Here is an 18,302-nt window from a genome sequence, read left to right as displayed (position 1 = left end):
TTTGGAGATTCCAGTATAAGCGGAGATTGTAATTGGATGCTTTAAACATGAGCACATTAACAGCTTGATTTGGGTGAATTTCTCCCACGTTTCATAAATTACTTTTCCTGTGGGAGAATTCTGGAAGCTTAAAAACTGTTTTGCTGTAAGAGCTGCAGCTAAGCAAACAGAATTCTCCATTGGCTTTGACTTCAAGCGTGATTTGATGTATCTAACTGCTCTGCCTTCACAGATAGATTGTCCTGTCTTAGGAAAGACTTTCTGCCTCTGGTGAGAGATTGTTTAACTCAAAAGCACTCTCTTGTGGCTATGAGAGTGGATTTCCTGGATGAGATGACTGAGCACTGGAATAACATAATCAACTTTACAAGGCAGAGTGAGGGCAATTTGACAGGGTTATATGGCTCAGACAAAATATATGCAAAAACTATGGCAAGTAGAAATACCAATCACTTTTGGAAATGCTCAGCTTTAGGGAGTGAGAAGCCCCTGAGTGCTTCTGAACTGCAAAGCAGAATTATGAAAATGAAATGCTCCTTGCCTCAGCAGCTCAGGTCCTGTCTGTAATTGTGTGGGAAGGCTTTGGTGTGATTTGTGGTCAAACAAATGGAGAGCCTGGTTCCCAGCTCCACTCTCCAAATTGCAGGGAATTTTAAGTACAGGGCAGAGAAGTTTTCCAGCTAGTACAGTCAACAGAGGATTGATCCAGTGTTTCCAAGTTAAAGTCATGCATGCAGCAGACACGCATTCTGTGAATTAAATATCTTGAGTGATCTTTATTCTTTGAAGCCGTTTAAAAGACAGTGAGGACTCAATGCTCTTTGTTTCCAGTGAGCGTATCAGCATGCGCCAGTCCAAAGTGGATAAGCTGTATGCAGGCCTGAAGGATCTAGCTGAAGAGAGACGGGGCAGGCTGGATGAGAGACACAGGCTGTTCCAGCTGAATCGTGAAGTGGATGACCTGGAGCAGTGGATTGCTGAAAGGGAGGTGGTAGCAGGATCCCATGAGCTGGGTCAGGATTATGAACATGTAACGGTAAGTTCTTTGGCCGTGGCTGCAAGTTGGCCTTCCTTTTCTGGGTACTGGATGCAGTAGATGGTTTATATAAATGAGTGGCTGGCTTGCTTGGCTTGCTCAGGCCAGTTTGGAATCACAGCCCTGCATGGGCCTGTCACTTTTCATTTCAGATGCTACAGGAGAGATTCCGAGAATTTGCCCGAGACACTGGAAACATTGGACAGGAGCGTGTTGATACTGTTAACCACATGGCAGATGAACTCATTAACTCTGGACATTCAGATGCTGCAACAATTGCAGAGTGGAAGGATGGACTCAATGAAGCCTGGGCTGATCTCCTGGAGCTCATTGACACGAGAACACAAATTCTAGCAGCCTCTTATGAACTGCACAAATTTTACCATGATGCCAAGGAGATCTTAGGACGTATTCAAGACAAACATAAGAAACTGCCTGAAGAGCTTGGTAGAGACCAAAACACAGTGGAAACACTACAGAGAATGCACACAACATTTGAGCATGACATCCAGGCACTTGGCACACAGGTGTGTAGCAAGCAAACGGCACTGGTTGTGGGTGTGGAAAACCTTGTCTCCTGGCTCTTGGCCTCTCTGTGGCTGGGAGACAGAGTGTTGCCAGCTGCTTTCCAACTGTATTTCTGTGGGAATAACTTCACCTGCATCATTTTCTTATCTGCCTTTCTGCTTCTCTGTCATTGCATTAGGTTGATTAGTTTATCTAAAATAGTCCTTAAGTACATAGATTTCTGAATGTGTAGGTAACTGTTGAATGCTATTCCATTTCCTGTCCTTGGTTGAAGCAGAAATCATAAAGGCAGAGAATTTCTGTATTGATGTAAAGTAAAACAGCTTTTGACAGTCTCAGCCTGCTGGGTGCAAAGGAGCAGGGAGTGGATGGAGAGGCATGAGGGTGACACACTTCAGCTCCTCAGAGGACCTTTTTCTGGTTATCTCAAGCAACAGCACCGGTAGTGCACTGTGTGGCTGATAATGGTTGGAAAAGAACTTATATTTAAATTTAAAAGGATTCATTTGACTTAACATATTGCCTCCTTAGTCAGTTTCTGAAAGTCATCAAACAGATACAATGTCTGTAAAGAATTCATAATGTACCAGAGGTAATAGGAAATATAGGTTTCAGAATTTTTGGTCCTTAACATTGGTCTTGAGTGTTACATTAATTGTGCTGAAAGCCACCTCAGATTTGCCTGCTCTCTATGCCATGTTCACGTCGATGAGCACAGGACACAGCTGTTTTGTCCCATGGAAGAAATTCCAAAGTATACTTGCAGTATCAGAGTTGAATATGAAGGGATGTATAAGCCAGGTTGGGGGGTTTCTTGTTAAAAAAAACAAACAAAAAGCCCTAGTGAACCCTCCGCTGCTATGCCCTTTTTATTTTTCTTTTCTGCGAGGCAAAGGAAGTCTGAAAACCTACACATATGCTTTCTGGTTTGGTTATGGACCTGGGCTTTCTGACTTAAATATTGCTTTTTTCTGATGCTTCCTATTATCAGTCTGAAGAGATTTAAGGTACCTAGTCCAAGATACAGTTTCTAAAAGCAGCCAAATTTGATCTAATTCTGAGTCTCTTGAAGCCAAGTTATGTTAAATAGAGGGCAGCAGCTGTTCAGACAGCACACAGGGGATTCTAAACCAAAAAACAATGTTCAGCTGCCAAAATGAGAATTTCAGAAGAGAGCAGGTTGCCTAAGGGAGGAATTATGAATGCCTGCATTTATCCCAGCAGGTCAGAAAAGATATTTTTTTATGTCCAAGCTGCATGCCAGTTCTTGATTATGTTGCAATTTACATAGTTGTTTACTTTAGAATAAAGGGGATATAGCAACCATTTGATTTTCTAAGTGTTTTATTTCAGAAGCTGTAGAGTTTATACATAAAATGGGAGACATTCACAAAATATCAATCCCATTTTATCAAAAAAGGTAATTATAATAAAGACCTAAATGAAGAAATATGTTATCAAAGCACTTAGAATTGTTTTTGTGTGAAACAGAGCATTAAGATGGATCACTGTGACAGTGGCATATCTGTGCTTGTAACCAGGAGACTTCAATTTGATGTAAAAAAAAAAAAAAATTGGAGAAGAGTCAGTAGAATTATTCTGGTCTCAAAAAAGATGTGGAGCAGTCAAGAAACAGCATTTGATGCCCTAAGACTGTGTTTGAAAGGAAAAGATAGTTCTACTAGTAGAAAAATCTTTGAATTTCCAGATTTTCTTCTGTTTGAAGTTATCATCTGCATCTTTGAAAAACCATCTCTGTCAGTTAGAGTAGTGGTTTTGATACAGGCATTCCTGAGTACCATTGTCACCTGTGTGAGAAAAAGAAAACTGAATGATGGAAATAGTCCCTGTTTGCTGGGACATTAAGCAGTCTCTTACGGGAAGTTTAGACTGTAGCAAATCTTTGTTGTTTTGAAGGCCATGACCCAACAGTCTTCTCTTTAAAAATATTCTCACAGGATATACTGGGTTAATAACAGAACAAATCTTTTTAATATCAACAGATCAAATACATTTGCAGTGACTTTAGAAAGTCATTCATATGATAAATTAGCAGCTGAAACTTCCCCATGTTTGTGACTCAGAAATACCCAAATGCTGATGGATTTCTTTCATAACAACACACTAGGTGAGACAGCTTCAGGAGGATGCTGCACGCCTCCAGGCTGCCTATGCTGGAGACAAAGCTGATGACATCCAGAAGAGGGAAAACGAGGTTCTAGAAGCATGGAAGGCACTGCTGGATGCCTGTGAGGGCCGCCGGCTTAGACTGGTGGATACAGGAGACAAATTCCGATTCTTCAGCATGGTTCGTGACCTCATGCTTTGGATGGAAGATGTTATCCGACAGATAGAAGCCCAAGAAAAGCCAAGGTAATGTGAAGTGTCTCCTCTTCACTGGGAGCTCAGGCTGTAGGTCAGTTGAGGAACATTGTAAAAGACTCAGTATCACCAAGCCAGGAATTCAAAGAGCCTGCTAAAGTCTGGTGGTGGTTGCTGTTGTGTATTTGCTGCCTAGCAAAGGCTGAGGGCTGTTGCAGTAATTGCAATGTAAAATTGTGTTCAAAGAAATTAATTCTCACACACTTGGCTGTTTGATCTCTGATTCAGACCACAGTGGTGCTGTTCCTAAGGAAAGGATGCTGTCTTCTTTGCTTAACTAGAAAAACAATTTAGGAATTAATTTTTTTTTTATCTTACCCATTCTGTGTTTCTTTACTTGTTTGAAAATGAAACAGCTGTTAAAGCTGGAATACATGTTTCTGACCTGTGTATTGATCATTTTAGGGATGTTTCGTCTGTTGAACTACTGATGAACAATCACCAGGGTATCAAAGCAGAAATTGATGCCCGGAATGACAGCTTTACTACCTGCATTGAGCTTGGCAAATCTCTTTTGGCAAGAAAACACTACGCATCAGAGGAGGTATTGTGCTTGTGGAACATGTAACAACTGCAGTATGGCTGACCTATAGATTTTGTTTCAGATGAAGAACTTGCATTGTGTAACCTACAGATTAATAAGCTGGGTATTTATAATTAAATTAACTACTTCAGAGTCTCATGCACTTATTTGCTGTGGTGAAATCAGTGTATAATCTAACTCATGACTTTATGTTGAGTAGCAGAAATGGCACCTAGATTTTAGGTATCATTTTCAGTCCAGGGAATACAAATGAGCTGTTGATTCAGTTCTGCAAAGAGAGAGAGCCCTGGGGGGGCTGTGTTGGGAAAGGTGACTTCTTAGAGCAAGAAGGAAGAACACCGTGAGACAGCCTGAGTTTTGTAGAGGGGAACTGAAATGCTGTGAAGAGGCCTGCTAGGGGAGGAGCACAAAAAGTTTGTCTCATAGGGAGAAAATCCAGGAAATATTAAGAGAAAAATGGATCCAACTGCTTAAGGCCTTGATTCATTTTCTGATTTGTCTAGGGCAGAGGATAGAGGCTCAACCCTCATTTTTACTGCCTCCCTTCAGTGGAGGGAGGAGAGCCAAATGTTGTAAGATCCTGCCCACTTCAGGAGGTGATATTTTATGTGTCTGCATTACACTGCAGTGCCATGGAATATCTTCAGAGGAGATTTGCTGAGGCACTGGGAGGCTTCGCTAGCCAGTGTTCACTCTGAGACTGACACAGGTGTGTCAGTGGTGTTAGGGCAAGTTGCTTTTGTAACAAGAATGGGCAGCATATTTAGCATTATTTACTAGAAAAAGGACAGACCGTACAATTGCACCATTTATATTTGTCTGTTATACTCTTTATACGCTTTTTATCGAATTATCTTGGTGCTGCAGTTTTTAACAGATACTGAATGCTTATGCAAATGTGATATTTTAGTACAAATGTTACATTTATTTGTGCTTCGAAGAGAAAAACAGTTGGTTTATTCCTGTTTTAAGTCATTTCCTGACAATCTAGCACAATGTATTTTGTCAGAGCCTTTTGCTGGTGGTAACAGCTGAGGCGGTGAGGTGGGGTGAGCCTGCTGCTTGTGTAACAGTCCTGCATTCTCCTCTTCAATCCAGATCAAGGAAAAGCTGCTGCAGCTGACAGAAAAGAGAAAAGAAATGATTGACAAATGGGAAGACAGATGGGAGTGGCTGAGACTGAGTAAGGACATCCTCAGATTTCTTTTGGGCTGGGCCATATCTAATTCTGTCTTTGCTATGTCTTTCTGAGCACTGAAAAAACCTGCAGCTTCTTTATTAACAGTGCCTGAAAGTGTGTTGGTAATGTAATAAGTTTAAGATTCACACCTCTTGGTTGTAAAATAACAGAGAATTGGAAACTAAATTTCAGAGTGCACCAACGGTATTACCAATTTTGTAGCTCAGTGAAACAGATCTACTCTATTTTGCAGGTGTCATGTTCCAACTGGGTTTTTACAAAGGGTGCACTACTCAAAAACAGGGACAAGTAAAGCTACCTTATGCATGTAAATGTCTGCATTATCTGAGAGCAGTTTAGTGACTTTTAGACATTGCTGCTTTTTGCAAGTTCTATACCAGCAACAAAAACACAGTTCTGATACTCCAGCAAGGTGATCAGTGTCTCACGTAAGGACTGAACCCTTCACAGCAGACATTTTCCAGGATCTCAAAATGTATAGTGCAGTGTTTAGTAATTTTGTGAGGTTCTGGGCTGTTCTCTGTACTTTCTTCATTGCTCTGAGCCTTGGCAGGCTTTTAACAAATTCAGAAGCATGGGCAGCCATCCCTGAGTCTGGGTGTTTGTACCATATTCTTCATCAAAATTTCTAGATCCCATTCAGAAAAGCAGTGAAACTTTTTGCCAGATGTGAGGACAGGAGGAAGGACACATGGAACTGTAGCAGTGCAGACAAATGTAAAGTACAGAAGGGAATTTGCTGAAGGGAGCTACAGTCTAATTGTGCTGAAACAGGCCAGTCTGAGGAGGAAAACCATCACATAGCAGACTTTCTACTCTGAAGTTAGTCGGTTACAGCAGATTAGAACAAAAAGGAGACGGTGAAATTGCAAAATTAAGTAAGTCTGTAGAAGAAGCAAAGTTGGGCCTTTTATTTTTCCCCACAGCAAGGCCAACAGAATAAATTTATGTCATCCAAATGATTAATTTCAGTGACTTTAATTAAGGAAAATACTTAGGCAAATACATTTACTTTTTCCCCTGAGCTCTGTTTAGGTAAATTCAGAAGATGCCTCATGACCCGATGGTGCTCTTTTTGATGTTTCTGACACTGATATTTGTACATTCTTTGCTCAGTTTTGGAGGTTCACCAGTTTTCAAGAGATGCAAGTGTGGCTGAGGCTTGGCTGCTGGGCCAGGAGCCCTACCTATCCAGTCGTGAAATAGGTCAAAGTGTTGATGAAGTGGAAAAATTAATTAAGCGGCATGAAGCATTTGAAAAATCCGCAGCTACTTGGGATGAGAGATTTGCAGCACTGGAAAGACTGACCACAGTAAGTGCTATAGGGAGAATAACCTCTCCTGGCCATTCTCCTCTATTTTGGTGCCATCTGATTGTTTAGAGTAACTCTCAGCATCACCAACCTGATTTCTATTTGTTGAGCTGTTTGTTAGAACAACCTTGGCCAGTCACCCAGACCATAAAGTTTCATGTTCCTAACAATACTGAAAATCCTCAGTGGTTCATTTGTATTCAATAACCTGCAAGGAAAAAGCTTGATAAATGATCTTAGCAGTCAACCAGAGCTGTCTCAGGCCCAGGAGTGATAACCCAAAAGCAAATGCAGGAGCTGAGCAGTTTGGACCAACCCTCTGCCATACAGGTTGTACTGCTAAAATGGAAGGGGCATTCTGACTTAAGATGACCCCGGTACAAACACTTGAACTTAATCTTGGTTAAAAGATGACAGTGTGAGGAGAGAGTGGTGGGGAGGGGGAACTGTTGTGTTTTGACGGCTAGACTATAAGGCTGTATTGTCCCCAGGAAAGACCTAATAAGCAAAAAAAAAAAAAAAAATCCACCACATTTTAAACACAGCTGCAATGTCAGTAATTAATGCTTAGAGAGCATGTTACCATCTTTGGAGAATAATTTTACTTTAGACACTAAAACTGAAGTGGCTTGATTTTTCCACATGCACTGAATGACACAGTTGCAGACAAAGGGAACTGTAGCTTCTCAGCGTCTTCAGAAATCAGGCTAGCTTTATTTAGATGGTTAATTTCAGGGGTCTGGATATGGAATATTCTATTTCTATGTGTGGCAAACAGACAAGAGGATGTAATTTTTCAGTATTTTAATAGCTTGAGCTGCTTTTTTGTTTGTCTAGTTTTGGTTCTGAAATGGTTTAGAATGAATTAGAAAAGAAACACAGACAGTGGTGAGCCCTTGCCCAGGCACTCCACTTGATGCTGAAGGGTCTGATACTCTGTGCCTTTACTGAGAAACTCAGCACAACAAACTGCACAAATAATACTTTAAAGACTGATGGCTTCATGTTTTATCAAAGAAAACCTTAATTTCAGTAACATTTCAGAAAAATATATGGTTATTTTTAATTCCTAGAAATGTCCCTGAAAAATGTACAGTGCTTTTAAATGCACAAAAAATGTTTCCATTCTTAGTTGGAACTTCTGGAAGTACGTCGGCAGCAGGAGGAAGAGGAGAGGAAGAGACAGCCGCCTGCTCCAGAGCCAAGCGCAAAGGTTGCAGAGGATGGTGACTCCCAGCAGCAATGGTAAGCCCCAGCTGTGGGAAGCTGAGCTGCATACTTTACACTGCTCATTCAGAAAGAATTCTCAGGGTGAATATGCATTGTAAAGGGAGTGTCTGGAGGTTGCATGGTGTGCTCTCTTTTAGGAGGCTTGGTGGATGCAGTTTATGGGGTCAGGACCTTTCCCAGATATCTGAATTCATTGCTAAGTTGAATTTTTCCTCATGACTTTGTGTTACTGCTGAGTTGTACCTGCCCCTTAAGTAAGAATGCTGGCACAGTAAGAATGCCCCTGTGTTATGAATTAAGATTTCTGAACACTCTCTGCTTTATTATTTAATTAGCAGCAGTTGCAGATAGGTTTCAGATCATGTCCATGGAACATTTATACAATTACTTACATGACAAGAGTATAGTTAATTGTAACGTAACTGTCAAGAAAGTCTGATTTGATCTCACTTAACACTGGATATATTCAGTTGGGCCTGAGGATTTTATGAGCTTGCTAAAATTTCTGAGGTGTGCAAGAAGCAGTAGGAAAATTTAATTTTGACAAAAAAAAGATGGGTGACTTTCAAGAACTTGATGCAGTTTCTTTTCATTTTCTTCTCTCCCAACAGGGATGGAACGAAAGGAGAACAGGTTTCCCAGAATGGTTTGCCATCAGACCAGGAATCTCCACGGGTTAGTTACCGCTCCCAAACCTACCAAAACTACAAAAACTTTATTAGCAGACGGACAGCCAATGACCGATCATGGTCTGGACTGTGACATACAGAATTTTTTGCAGCAAAGACACCTTTTTTTCAGTATGGCTTACTGGTACTGGTTTTATCTTTCGGCTTCAGATTTCCCTGCTGCTTTTCTCTTCCTTCCCATCAGTTGACTATTATTTAATTAGCAGCCCCTTGAAGATATATTTGCTTCACTTTACTCCTTGTGCATTTGAATCTACCCACTCACACTCAGTTGCTTTAAGGTGACACTTTTATTTCATGTTATTTACTGTGAGTTTTTCATGTCTCTCATAGTATTAAGATTTTTCAGCTAAATCGTCCTTTATATGAGTAATTGAGATTTAATGACATTACATCATAATGAAGAAGAAATCTAGAATCTGACAGGTATGACACATCGAATTATACTAACAGGTTTCAGCACGGCAACATTATTAAATCAGCTGCATTAGCAAGCTAGTTATATACAAGGCCAAAGATAACACATGCAAGTGAGCTCCACAGTAAAGGCTGGGAGGGAGGGGAGAGTTGTAACTATCAACAAATAAAAGCCTTAAGGTTAGTTGTATGACATTCCATGCAGAATGGACTCATTGACTGCAGATGAAAATAAACATGAAATAAAACATTAAACACTAGTATCTAGATTTATCTTGGTATTCAGTTCTCATGAAGAGTTGTGGTCTTGCTGAATATCTATTTTCGGGCCCCATTTTGCTTTGGTTGTGTCCAATTTACATTACAGAAATTCAGTTTACTGACCCTGGAGAGACAGTGTTATAAATGAGAGCAGAGTGCGAACCCTCATGGGAGAGTTTGTGATAGTTTGCTTTAAAAACTAAATAAAATGCACTTGTCTAAGATCCCAGCTCTTTATTTTGTGTAGATGCAGGCTGAATGGTCCATGCCTTATTTGTTCCTTCTTGATAAGGAATGTCCCAGTGGAGTCAGGATGCATGCCAATAATCTTAATATGCAGCCATAAAAGTACCAGTAAATATGCATATATAGGTAAAGCAACACAGTAGTTAAAAACTGGCTAACCTTTCCATTACCTTCCTGTAAAGCCTACTTGCTTCAATTAATGCTTTGAATAGTGAGAAGAATGGCACTACTCTTTCTTATGTTTCTGAAACTGACTCTCTGAGGTCATATTAAGTGCAGGAAAGGCTCCTGGCAGGCTCAGAAGGGTGTATATTAGAGCTTTTACCAGCACTGCATAGGAAATCCTGGTCCCTGTCAAGGACTCTGGGAGGAAATGCCTTTCAGCATAAGCTTATCTTTAAAATACCCCAGGCACTTTTGGGTCTGCACACAGACTCAGTCAGTGTTATAGGTTACTAAGCAGATCTGCCTTTTTCATTCTTTAAATAAAGCCCTTCAGTTAATCTTAATATTAAATTATGAAGTGAGCTGCCTGTTGTACATTCTAATGTTTCTTAAATATGTACAGTTGTAGCTAAGAATGTGAGGTGGCCTGCAAGCATATCCCAGATCATCATCATCTTGTTGGTTACCACAGCTGTATATGTCACCCATATGTTTTCTTTTTTTATTTTATGATACCTCAAGCATTTCCATGTTAATCTTCACCATCTGCATTTCAGTGTTCCATGAGAGCTTTTTAGCTCAGTTCATTGAATCTTGTCTTGCAATACATCTGATGTACACAGCTGTGTTATTTCTGCTTTGAGGCAGAAGATAAGCTCCTGTTGATCAGAATTTTGACTTCTGACAACCAGCTGAGAGGTGCAGCTGAATTGTTCTGTATTGGCTGAGTTTGCAAAAGTGAGAAAGGTGATTGAAAGGATGTGCTTCAGTAGTTGTACTTTTGCTGTAACTTGTCTTTCCACTTCATGATGCATGTTTTTTTTCTTTTGTCAGGATAACAACCTAAAACTTCTTAATGCTTTTAAAAACTCAATATAAATTCATGCAATTCATGCTCTGGCCTACACCAGAGTTGGCTCTCTGTGCTTGTAAAGTGTGTGAGAACCTCACAACAGTATAGCTGTAGCTTCAGTCAAACTTCACCATCTGGGAAGCCTTCAGATGTATTCTGGCTAACAAATCATTTAGTTTATAGAGATACAATTTTTTTACTTGTATTAGTACACTTGTATATAAAAACATTATTAAGAAAAAATAATTAAGTAATGAATTAAGGTCATAATTTTAGGGACTAGAAGTGTATGTTATCAGCTATTTATTGTAGCCTGTGGTTCTGGCTTAAAATACTAAAATGGTGCTTATGCCAGGACGATATGCAGGCTGTCATCATCTATTTGCATCTGAAATAGGAAAATACTTTTTTGTTGTTTAAGCTGTGGTGCAGAGACTGAAGGTGATGAACTAAATATAACTTTGCTTCAAGCACCATGAGAATCAGAGGGATGTCTCCAGCCATTGTCATCAGCTGTCTTGTTGCATGTTACAGTCCTGACTTAAATATCTCAAGAGTAGTCATTAGCCACTAAAGCACTTGCAACTAACCTCTCAGTCACAATTAAGAAAACTGTATTTGTGTACGTGATAACTGTTTTGTTGTAACAGTACAGTTTGCTATTATTGTTTGTCCTCCATTGCGTTGTCTCTGCATGCCCAATGCATGTGTCCATTAAAGTTTGTTTAGCTCCTGTTTTTTCTCTATTTTCATGACACATTCTTCGTATAGCTGTTTATGATTCAGATTTTTTTTTGCTTGTTTTCTGTTAATTGTAGATAACACATGAAAAGGAAATAAAACCTGAAAGAGCATCAGAAAAGCTTTTCATAGCCCTGTTGCAATCAGTAGAATTTTCAGTAGAAATTCAAGGTCTGGCTGTGCAATTAAAGTTAAAACCAGAGGGTTGCAGATTGCAGCACTGAATTACATGTTATTTCCCATCAAAACACGTTAAGTAGCTGTGCAGTAGCTGCTGGTTTGAAACTGGTCTGCTTTGCTTCAGATTAGTGGCTATAGGTACCCCACAGTCATTAATACTGTCACATCTTGCTAATATCTCTCCAGAAATCGTGCTGCTTTCAGCATCAGTTTAGCTTACAGGTGGTTCTGGGTGGTTTATGTCAGTTGTTAAGTTCCTGTGATCTAAGTTTTTATTGCTCATCACAAGAGGCTTTCCTATACATCAGGCAGGGATCCAGCCAGCTGAACAGCAGAGAGACTGAAGTTCAGTAGCTGTCCCTGGTCAAGAAGATGTGCAAAGGCTGTCCTGTGTCTCAAGCGCAATCTGTTGTCCAGTGGTGACTGAGTAATTGAGCTGCCACTGGTGAATCAGGGATTCTTTCTTTTACTACCTGTGTTAGAGGAGCTGTGCTGCCAGTGTTGGGTAATCTTCAGCCTTGGCTATTCATTCTCTTCTCCCTTCAATGCAATATTTTTGAGATTTAGATACAAATAGCGAGGTTTGATGGCTTAGATATATCCTAATTGTGAAGAAGCAGTGTCATTCATTTTTACTTCCACTGGGTTAAGAGTGCAGGGTAGTTGTTTCCTCTTATAAACCAGACTGTAGGGCTACATGTCTTTAGGAACAGAGTAAAATAGGTATTACTGAAGTGGAATGTGAGCTGTGATTCTTTCCCTGTTTCAGTGGTGTAGTGTCTGTACTCTGGAGATTTAGATTGCTTAAAGGCAGTTAACCAATCCTTCCCATATTCATAGCAAGTTGACACTTAGCTCTTCCTAGGTCAATATATGAGGTGCAAAGGTGTGAGGTACAATAACATATACTTGGCAGGTATAAGAAGTTCTAGCAAATGGTGGCAAAATTTAGTTTGTTGCATAATAATTCGGCTGCTTTTGAATTGTCCGGGCCATGTGCAGAAGTGGGAATGTCTAATTATTGTGCAGTTCACAAATACCTGCTTGTCTGCATAAAAACAGTCCAGAATGTTTGTAATTTACTAGAGCATTAGCAGCACTAAGCTTTAGTAACTTGCTAATAATAATAATAATAAATAATAATAATAATAATAATACACACTGGTTGTGTAAGTCCTGAGCTGCTACCAATGGCTCTACATGTCAAAGTAATGGTACAAGAACAAAAATACTGGGACCAAGCTGCATTTCAAAAGCTTATAGCCATTAGGATTCCAATTTAAATTGGTTTTGGATGAATGGCTCCTGAAGACGTCGACAGCTTGACCAGTCAGAGCTGCTGGAAACACGGCTGCTCTCTAGGCTATCTCGATCACAGTGCGACAGGCAACGCGATCAACAAAGCAAGTGATGGGCAAGGCCTTGGTTCTGTCTTTGTTTGGGGGTAAATAGCTGTGTGATGTTGTGTGACTGTGATGGTTTTCAGTTCCTTTAACAAAAATCCAATCCACCCAATAACAAAAAGTCTGAAAAAGACCTTGATAAATTGACATATGACCTCATTTCCCTCGTCTTTAAGATCCAATATCCTAACTGGGATGGTGGAGATGAAATGCATGGTGTAATCTTTCTAATTTCTGCATGTTTTGATTTTGTTGTGTCACTAGGGGAGTGGGGAAAGCGGGAAAGGAGCTTTTACAGAAACTAATAAATTGCATAAATCTTTGTAAATGCTCCTGGGCAATTTGACATATTTTTCTTTTGACTTATAGTTAATATCTTTTATAGACTTTTACTACCCAAGTATTGCCATAAACGTATTTAAGGTGGCTGATGTGTATAACTTCTACTGTTCCTCTAGGTTTGCAGAAAGTGTGATTGTTACTGTTCCAAACATTTGAGTACTCAGCAACAGAATTGAATGCTCTCATTTCAGGAACAACAATATATAAAAGAATATTAATTGACCAGCAGAGCAAAGCACAGTAAAATTCACACTGATGTTTAGCTGCTCTTGTTTTCCTGTCTCTCTACCTGTAAAATGGGTACTAATCCATTCATACCTTCTAATTTCCTTGGCCTTCTGTGTCTCCATGGAGTGTGAGAAAGATCTTACTGGCCTGTGTCATTCTCCAGGCAAAGTTTATACACAGCCACGTTGTGCAGGAAAACAGATTAACTGCAGGATACCTCCATATTAGGAGGCTTCTAGCTGAACTTTTTTTTCCACTGTTCCTAGGTGGCAGAAACTGCAGGAACAAACGAAATGGTCAACGGAGCTGCAGAACAAAGGACAAGTTCGAAGGAGTCGAGTCCTGTTCCTTCTCCAACAGCAGACCGTAAAGCCAAGATGGCTGTTCAGGCCCAGACTGCTGCTACCCTGCCCACCAAAACACAAGAGATTCCTTCAGCTCAGATGGAGGGCTTCTTACATCGCAAACATGAATGGGAGACACACAGCAAGAAAGCCTCAAGCAGGTAAAGTGCTCGATGCCTAATGCAGACACTTGCATTCAAACTCACCAAGGTGTAAGACAGCAGGTGTTTATCCCTGCTGCTCGTCTCCTCACAGCCCCTAAAGACATGCAGACATGCCAGGGTGATGCTCCTGTTGCTGTAGGAAGATCTAGGAAGAACTGTGTATACATGGTTGGATGGTGCATTTGATGAAGTTGCAATCTAAAGATACGTGGTAGATACATGGTAGAAAATGCAGTGTTAGCCCTATTTGGAAGGTGGAAAACTGAGGCATAAATTTACCATGAGTTTCCCACTTCATATGATGGATTTGTGGCAGTAGTGGGATTTGATTTCAGATATCTCAAGTTGTACATTACTGCAAGAAAAGAAAAGCACGTAGGTGTGAGAATAGAAATGTCCGTATTCTTGTGACATTTTATGTTTGCACGTTAGCGCTTTCCACCTACTCTGTAATCTGTTCAGAAGAGAAAAGCGGGTGAAGATGATTTTGTGTGCCTTAGTTGATTCTGTTCCTAAGGACCTGATCCTGCAGTTCTCAAACAGGAAAAACTTCAGAAATTTGTGTCTGCTCTGGAGAAGCAGAGTGGGGTCCTTCGTGATCTGAGCTTTTGAAATCAGAATTATGACTTAGCTGACAAGGAAAATATTGACTAGCAAATGGTGAGAAACACCAGCATCTGAGAGATTTGGTAGGAGCTAAAGTACTCAGCAGAGCTGAGTGGAAGTCATGAATGAGTTCAGTGCTGCCATGATTTCTGTTCAGCTGGAGTTTGTTCACACGGGAACTAATATCTAAGGACTCTTATTTCTAGTAATGACTGACTTTTGTAATTGTATTGGAGAACAAGGCAGATGATGTCACTAAGAGTATTTATGACAATCAGGGGTTTCACATGTAATCCTTTTTTTAGTTTGCAGCACAGTGAGAATTTCTTCTACAGTAAAGTGTAGCTGTTAGAAGGTCAATCAGTTTTTCTCCCAAATATGGAAACTGCACAGTCTGCCAAACAATCCTCCCACTGTTAAGACTCCCACTGCTTATGTGCTGTCAAAGAAGGCTCTGGAAATCTCTGTGCTGTTTGGCTCCAAGTCAGTAATTCTGCCTTGAAGCCATGCATTTATGGGAGAATTTGCTGTCTGCAGTTTACAGGACGATGTATGCTGTATTCATGTCTTCAGACTGAACTAGTCTCCATTATCTTACAGAAATAGTTGTGTTTGGATTCTCCAGTTCTGCAAGTAAGAGCATTAGATTTATAAATACTTTCATTGTTTTCCATGTCTTGAAGATCATGGCATAACGTGTACTGTGTCATAAACAATCAAGAGATGGGCTTCTACAAGGATTCAAAAGCTGCTGCTTCTGGCATCCCCTACCACAACGAGATTCCTGTCAGCTTGAAAGATGCAGTCTGTGAAATAGCGGTTGATTACAAAAAGAAAAAGCATGTGTTCAAGCTAAGGTAAAGCTGTTGAAGGATCTTGCCATTACTTTAGGTTGTAGTGGGTATTTTCTCTGTGCAAACTTGTGGGAGGGTCTAGGCTAAGAGCTGATGATAATTATTAGCTGCAGTATCTCCTTTTCTGAATAAGCTCTTGACAACACTGAAACATGGGATATATATAAAAAGTAACAAGCACAAAACAGTATCAGAATAATCTGAACACTTTTTTTTACATCAGGGACAATATTATACATGTCTGCCTAAAACTAGGAGACAGCATTGGAAAATACTGGGCTTTTTAACTGCTCCCTCCCCAGCAGGGTATCTTGAGCCACCACCAGAGTATTTCTGACAGCAGAGCAGCAGCCATATTTTGCTAGGTTTCTACAAAAGCTATGAAAACTCTGGGTGTGGCCTGCGACTTTTGTCTTTTTTAAAGTGTTGAGTAAACTTTTGCGCTGTCTTTTGTAAGAAAGAAAAGATGAGCCTGAAGGAGCAAGTACTGACACAGCAATTGTCAGCTGCTGAAGACTGCAAGCTCTGCAGTGTGTCCTGATGCCCTGGAACAGCTCCACTATCATCAGCCCACTGGGGTGTATTTGTGTGCCTATAGACGTTATGACTGTCCCATATGTCACAGTCTGGTTACATACGGTAGCTAAACAAACAGGACATAAAGCAGTGAGACTGCCACTAAGCTAAATTTGTGATGATTGCTTTCTTCACAGATTGACTGATGGCAACGAATACCTCTTCCAAGCCAAAGATGATGTAAGTTTGTTTTTCTCATTGTTTGTTACTGATGTGAAATCTTGAACAACAGGAGAAGAGTAGCTGGCTGAGAGCTAAGGGGTACATTTTAATTTCCTGGACTTGTGCGTACGTGTGCCTAATGTGTAAATTCAGATGCTTCAGCTGGCCTGAGCAGGGCAGCAGAGCTTTTCAGATACATCTCCCAGTAGATGTTTTCTGCAGGCACATAATGGGAGGCATGCCACATGACGAGTCAGAAACATGTTTCCTTTCATTTCCCCCTTCTGTCCATTCCCCTTCCACAATATTAAACGAATTAGAGAGGGCGTGTGATGTGCAGATTTTAACAGCTTTCTGCCTTTGGGGCTTCTTGAAGGAGGAGATGAACACGTGGATTCAGGCCATCACATCAGCTATCTCTTCTGATAAAATCGAAGTGTCCCCGACCACCCAGAGCACTCCAGCCTCCAGCCGTGCCCAGACCCTGCCTGCCAGCGTCACAATAACCAGCGAGTCCAGCCCTGGCAAGCGGGAGAAAGACAAAGAGAAAGACAAAGAGAAAAGATTCAGCCTTTTTGGTAAAAAGAAGTGAATTCCATCTCCACACACTGCACTTCTCTGACCGTTCCAGTGGATTTCCAGCATGCGAGCTCAGAACCAATACGTTACTCTCTGTGCCTCATGTTCCTCAATGTGATTGACATTTTTTTATTTATAGAGCGTTTTAAAATTAAAAGCCAACAAAAAAAAGAATCTAAAGTTAAAAATGTATGAGGTGCATTGGGCAGCTTCTGTAGGAGAGGGAGGACCAGGTTTTGGGGGTTTGTTTTTGTTTTTTTGGGTTTTTGTTTGGTTGTGTTTTTGTTTTTTTTTTTTAAATGAAGTTAATGTAGATTAGATCTTAATATTTAAACTGTTCCTCAATTTTGTGAGGCTGTCTTGGAAAATAACCCACTCCTAGTGCTATTGGTATGCAAGGCAGCGGTGCTTTCAAATCTACTGTGCACATCAAAAAACAATGTACAAATTTTCAAAAACGTTCACTTTCATTTAAGGTTGTTATGCTGAGTCTTGACTAGTAGAGCCTCCCATTACAATTCTAACATTTATTAAAATGATAGTGTATGACCTTTGCTGTAACAGAGTGCAGGTATGCATTAACTTACAGACAAACCATTTATATCCTGGCATTGGTTATTAACACAACCTGAAGCTTTTCTGCATCAAGTATGACAGATAAGAATGTTGGTGTACAAGGTGGATTAGCAGGCTGATACAGTTTTAAATAATCTGTAATTTCAATTTTTTTTTTTTTTTTTTTGTTGAAATACATTATATTGTATGTTTCAGATAATTCTAGTACAAAGTATAATAAGACTAGATGTATAATAAACCCTTTAAAATCATTGATAAGTGTAAAAGTGGAACTGAAGCATTTACTGGAAAAGTAATGTTACTCAAATGGTTACTTGCTTGTCAGCTGCAGCACTGTGTGTTATAATTTTGCTACATTACCTTGCTATTTGATACATAGTGTGCATTTCTCTGTCACTGTAACTATTGTAATGAAAAATTTTCATCTTACTGCACAATCAAAAATTACATTTAATAGGAATGAACTTTCAATGACTGGGCCTGTAGTCAAGAGTAGTACTGGAACCGGCTTTCAGTTGTATCGAACTGTACCTCTAGACTTTTACCCTATCTGTTAAATATATGCTATGTCATTAAATGCTTTTAAAACTATCTATGCTGGTTAAGTTTCTTATTTCATTTCTGATGATGTTAAATCATAATTTTGAAAGAGGATCAAAAATAAAGTTATTTTAAAATGTCA

The 18,302-nt window shown here is 40.0% G+C and overlaps 1 protein-coding gene across 6 annotated transcripts in view; it reads left to right on the top strand.

Moving 5' to 3' along the window:
- The window catches only part of SPTBN1 (spectrin beta, non-erythrocytic 1), a 128,935-nt gene extending 110,633 nt beyond the window's left edge, over window positions 1–18,302 (top strand). For 5 of the 6 annotated variants that reach the window (XM_030446678.1, XM_030446681.1, XM_030446679.1 and 2 more), the window contains 12 exons: window positions 832–1,036; window positions 1,189–1,563; window positions 3,693–3,937; window positions 4,352–4,490; window positions 5,589–5,673; window positions 6,808–7,004; window positions 8,137–8,249; window positions 8,846–8,909; window positions 14,026–14,264; window positions 15,557–15,730; window positions 16,441–16,483; window positions 16,842–18,302. In XM_030446678.1, the coding sequence (XP_030302538.1) occupies window positions 832–1,036; window positions 1,189–1,563; window positions 3,693–3,937; window positions 4,352–4,490; window positions 5,589–5,673; window positions 6,808–7,004; window positions 8,137–8,249; window positions 8,846–8,909; window positions 14,026–14,264; window positions 15,557–15,730; window positions 16,441–16,483; window positions 16,842–17,057 (2,095 nt within the window). In that variant the 3' untranslated portion in view covers window positions 17,058–18,302. Of the gene's footprint in view, window positions 1–831; window positions 1,037–1,188; window positions 1,564–3,692; window positions 3,938–4,351; window positions 4,491–5,588; window positions 5,674–6,807; window positions 7,005–8,136; window positions 8,250–8,845; window positions 8,997–14,025; window positions 14,265–15,556; window positions 15,731–16,440; window positions 16,484–16,841 lie in introns of those variants that run through there. The other variant, XM_008493255.2, reaches the window with a different exon arrangement.

This window comes from Calypte anna, chromosome 3 (assembly GCF_003957555.1).
Source record: "Calypte anna isolate BGI_N300 chromosome 3, bCalAnn1_v1.p, whole genome shotgun sequence".
Lineage (NCBI taxonomy): Eukaryota > Metazoa > Chordata > Aves > Apodiformes > Trochilidae > Calypte > Calypte anna.
The sequence above is the reverse complement of the archived record's forward strand: the minus strand, read 5'-3'. Positions and strand labels throughout refer to the sequence as shown.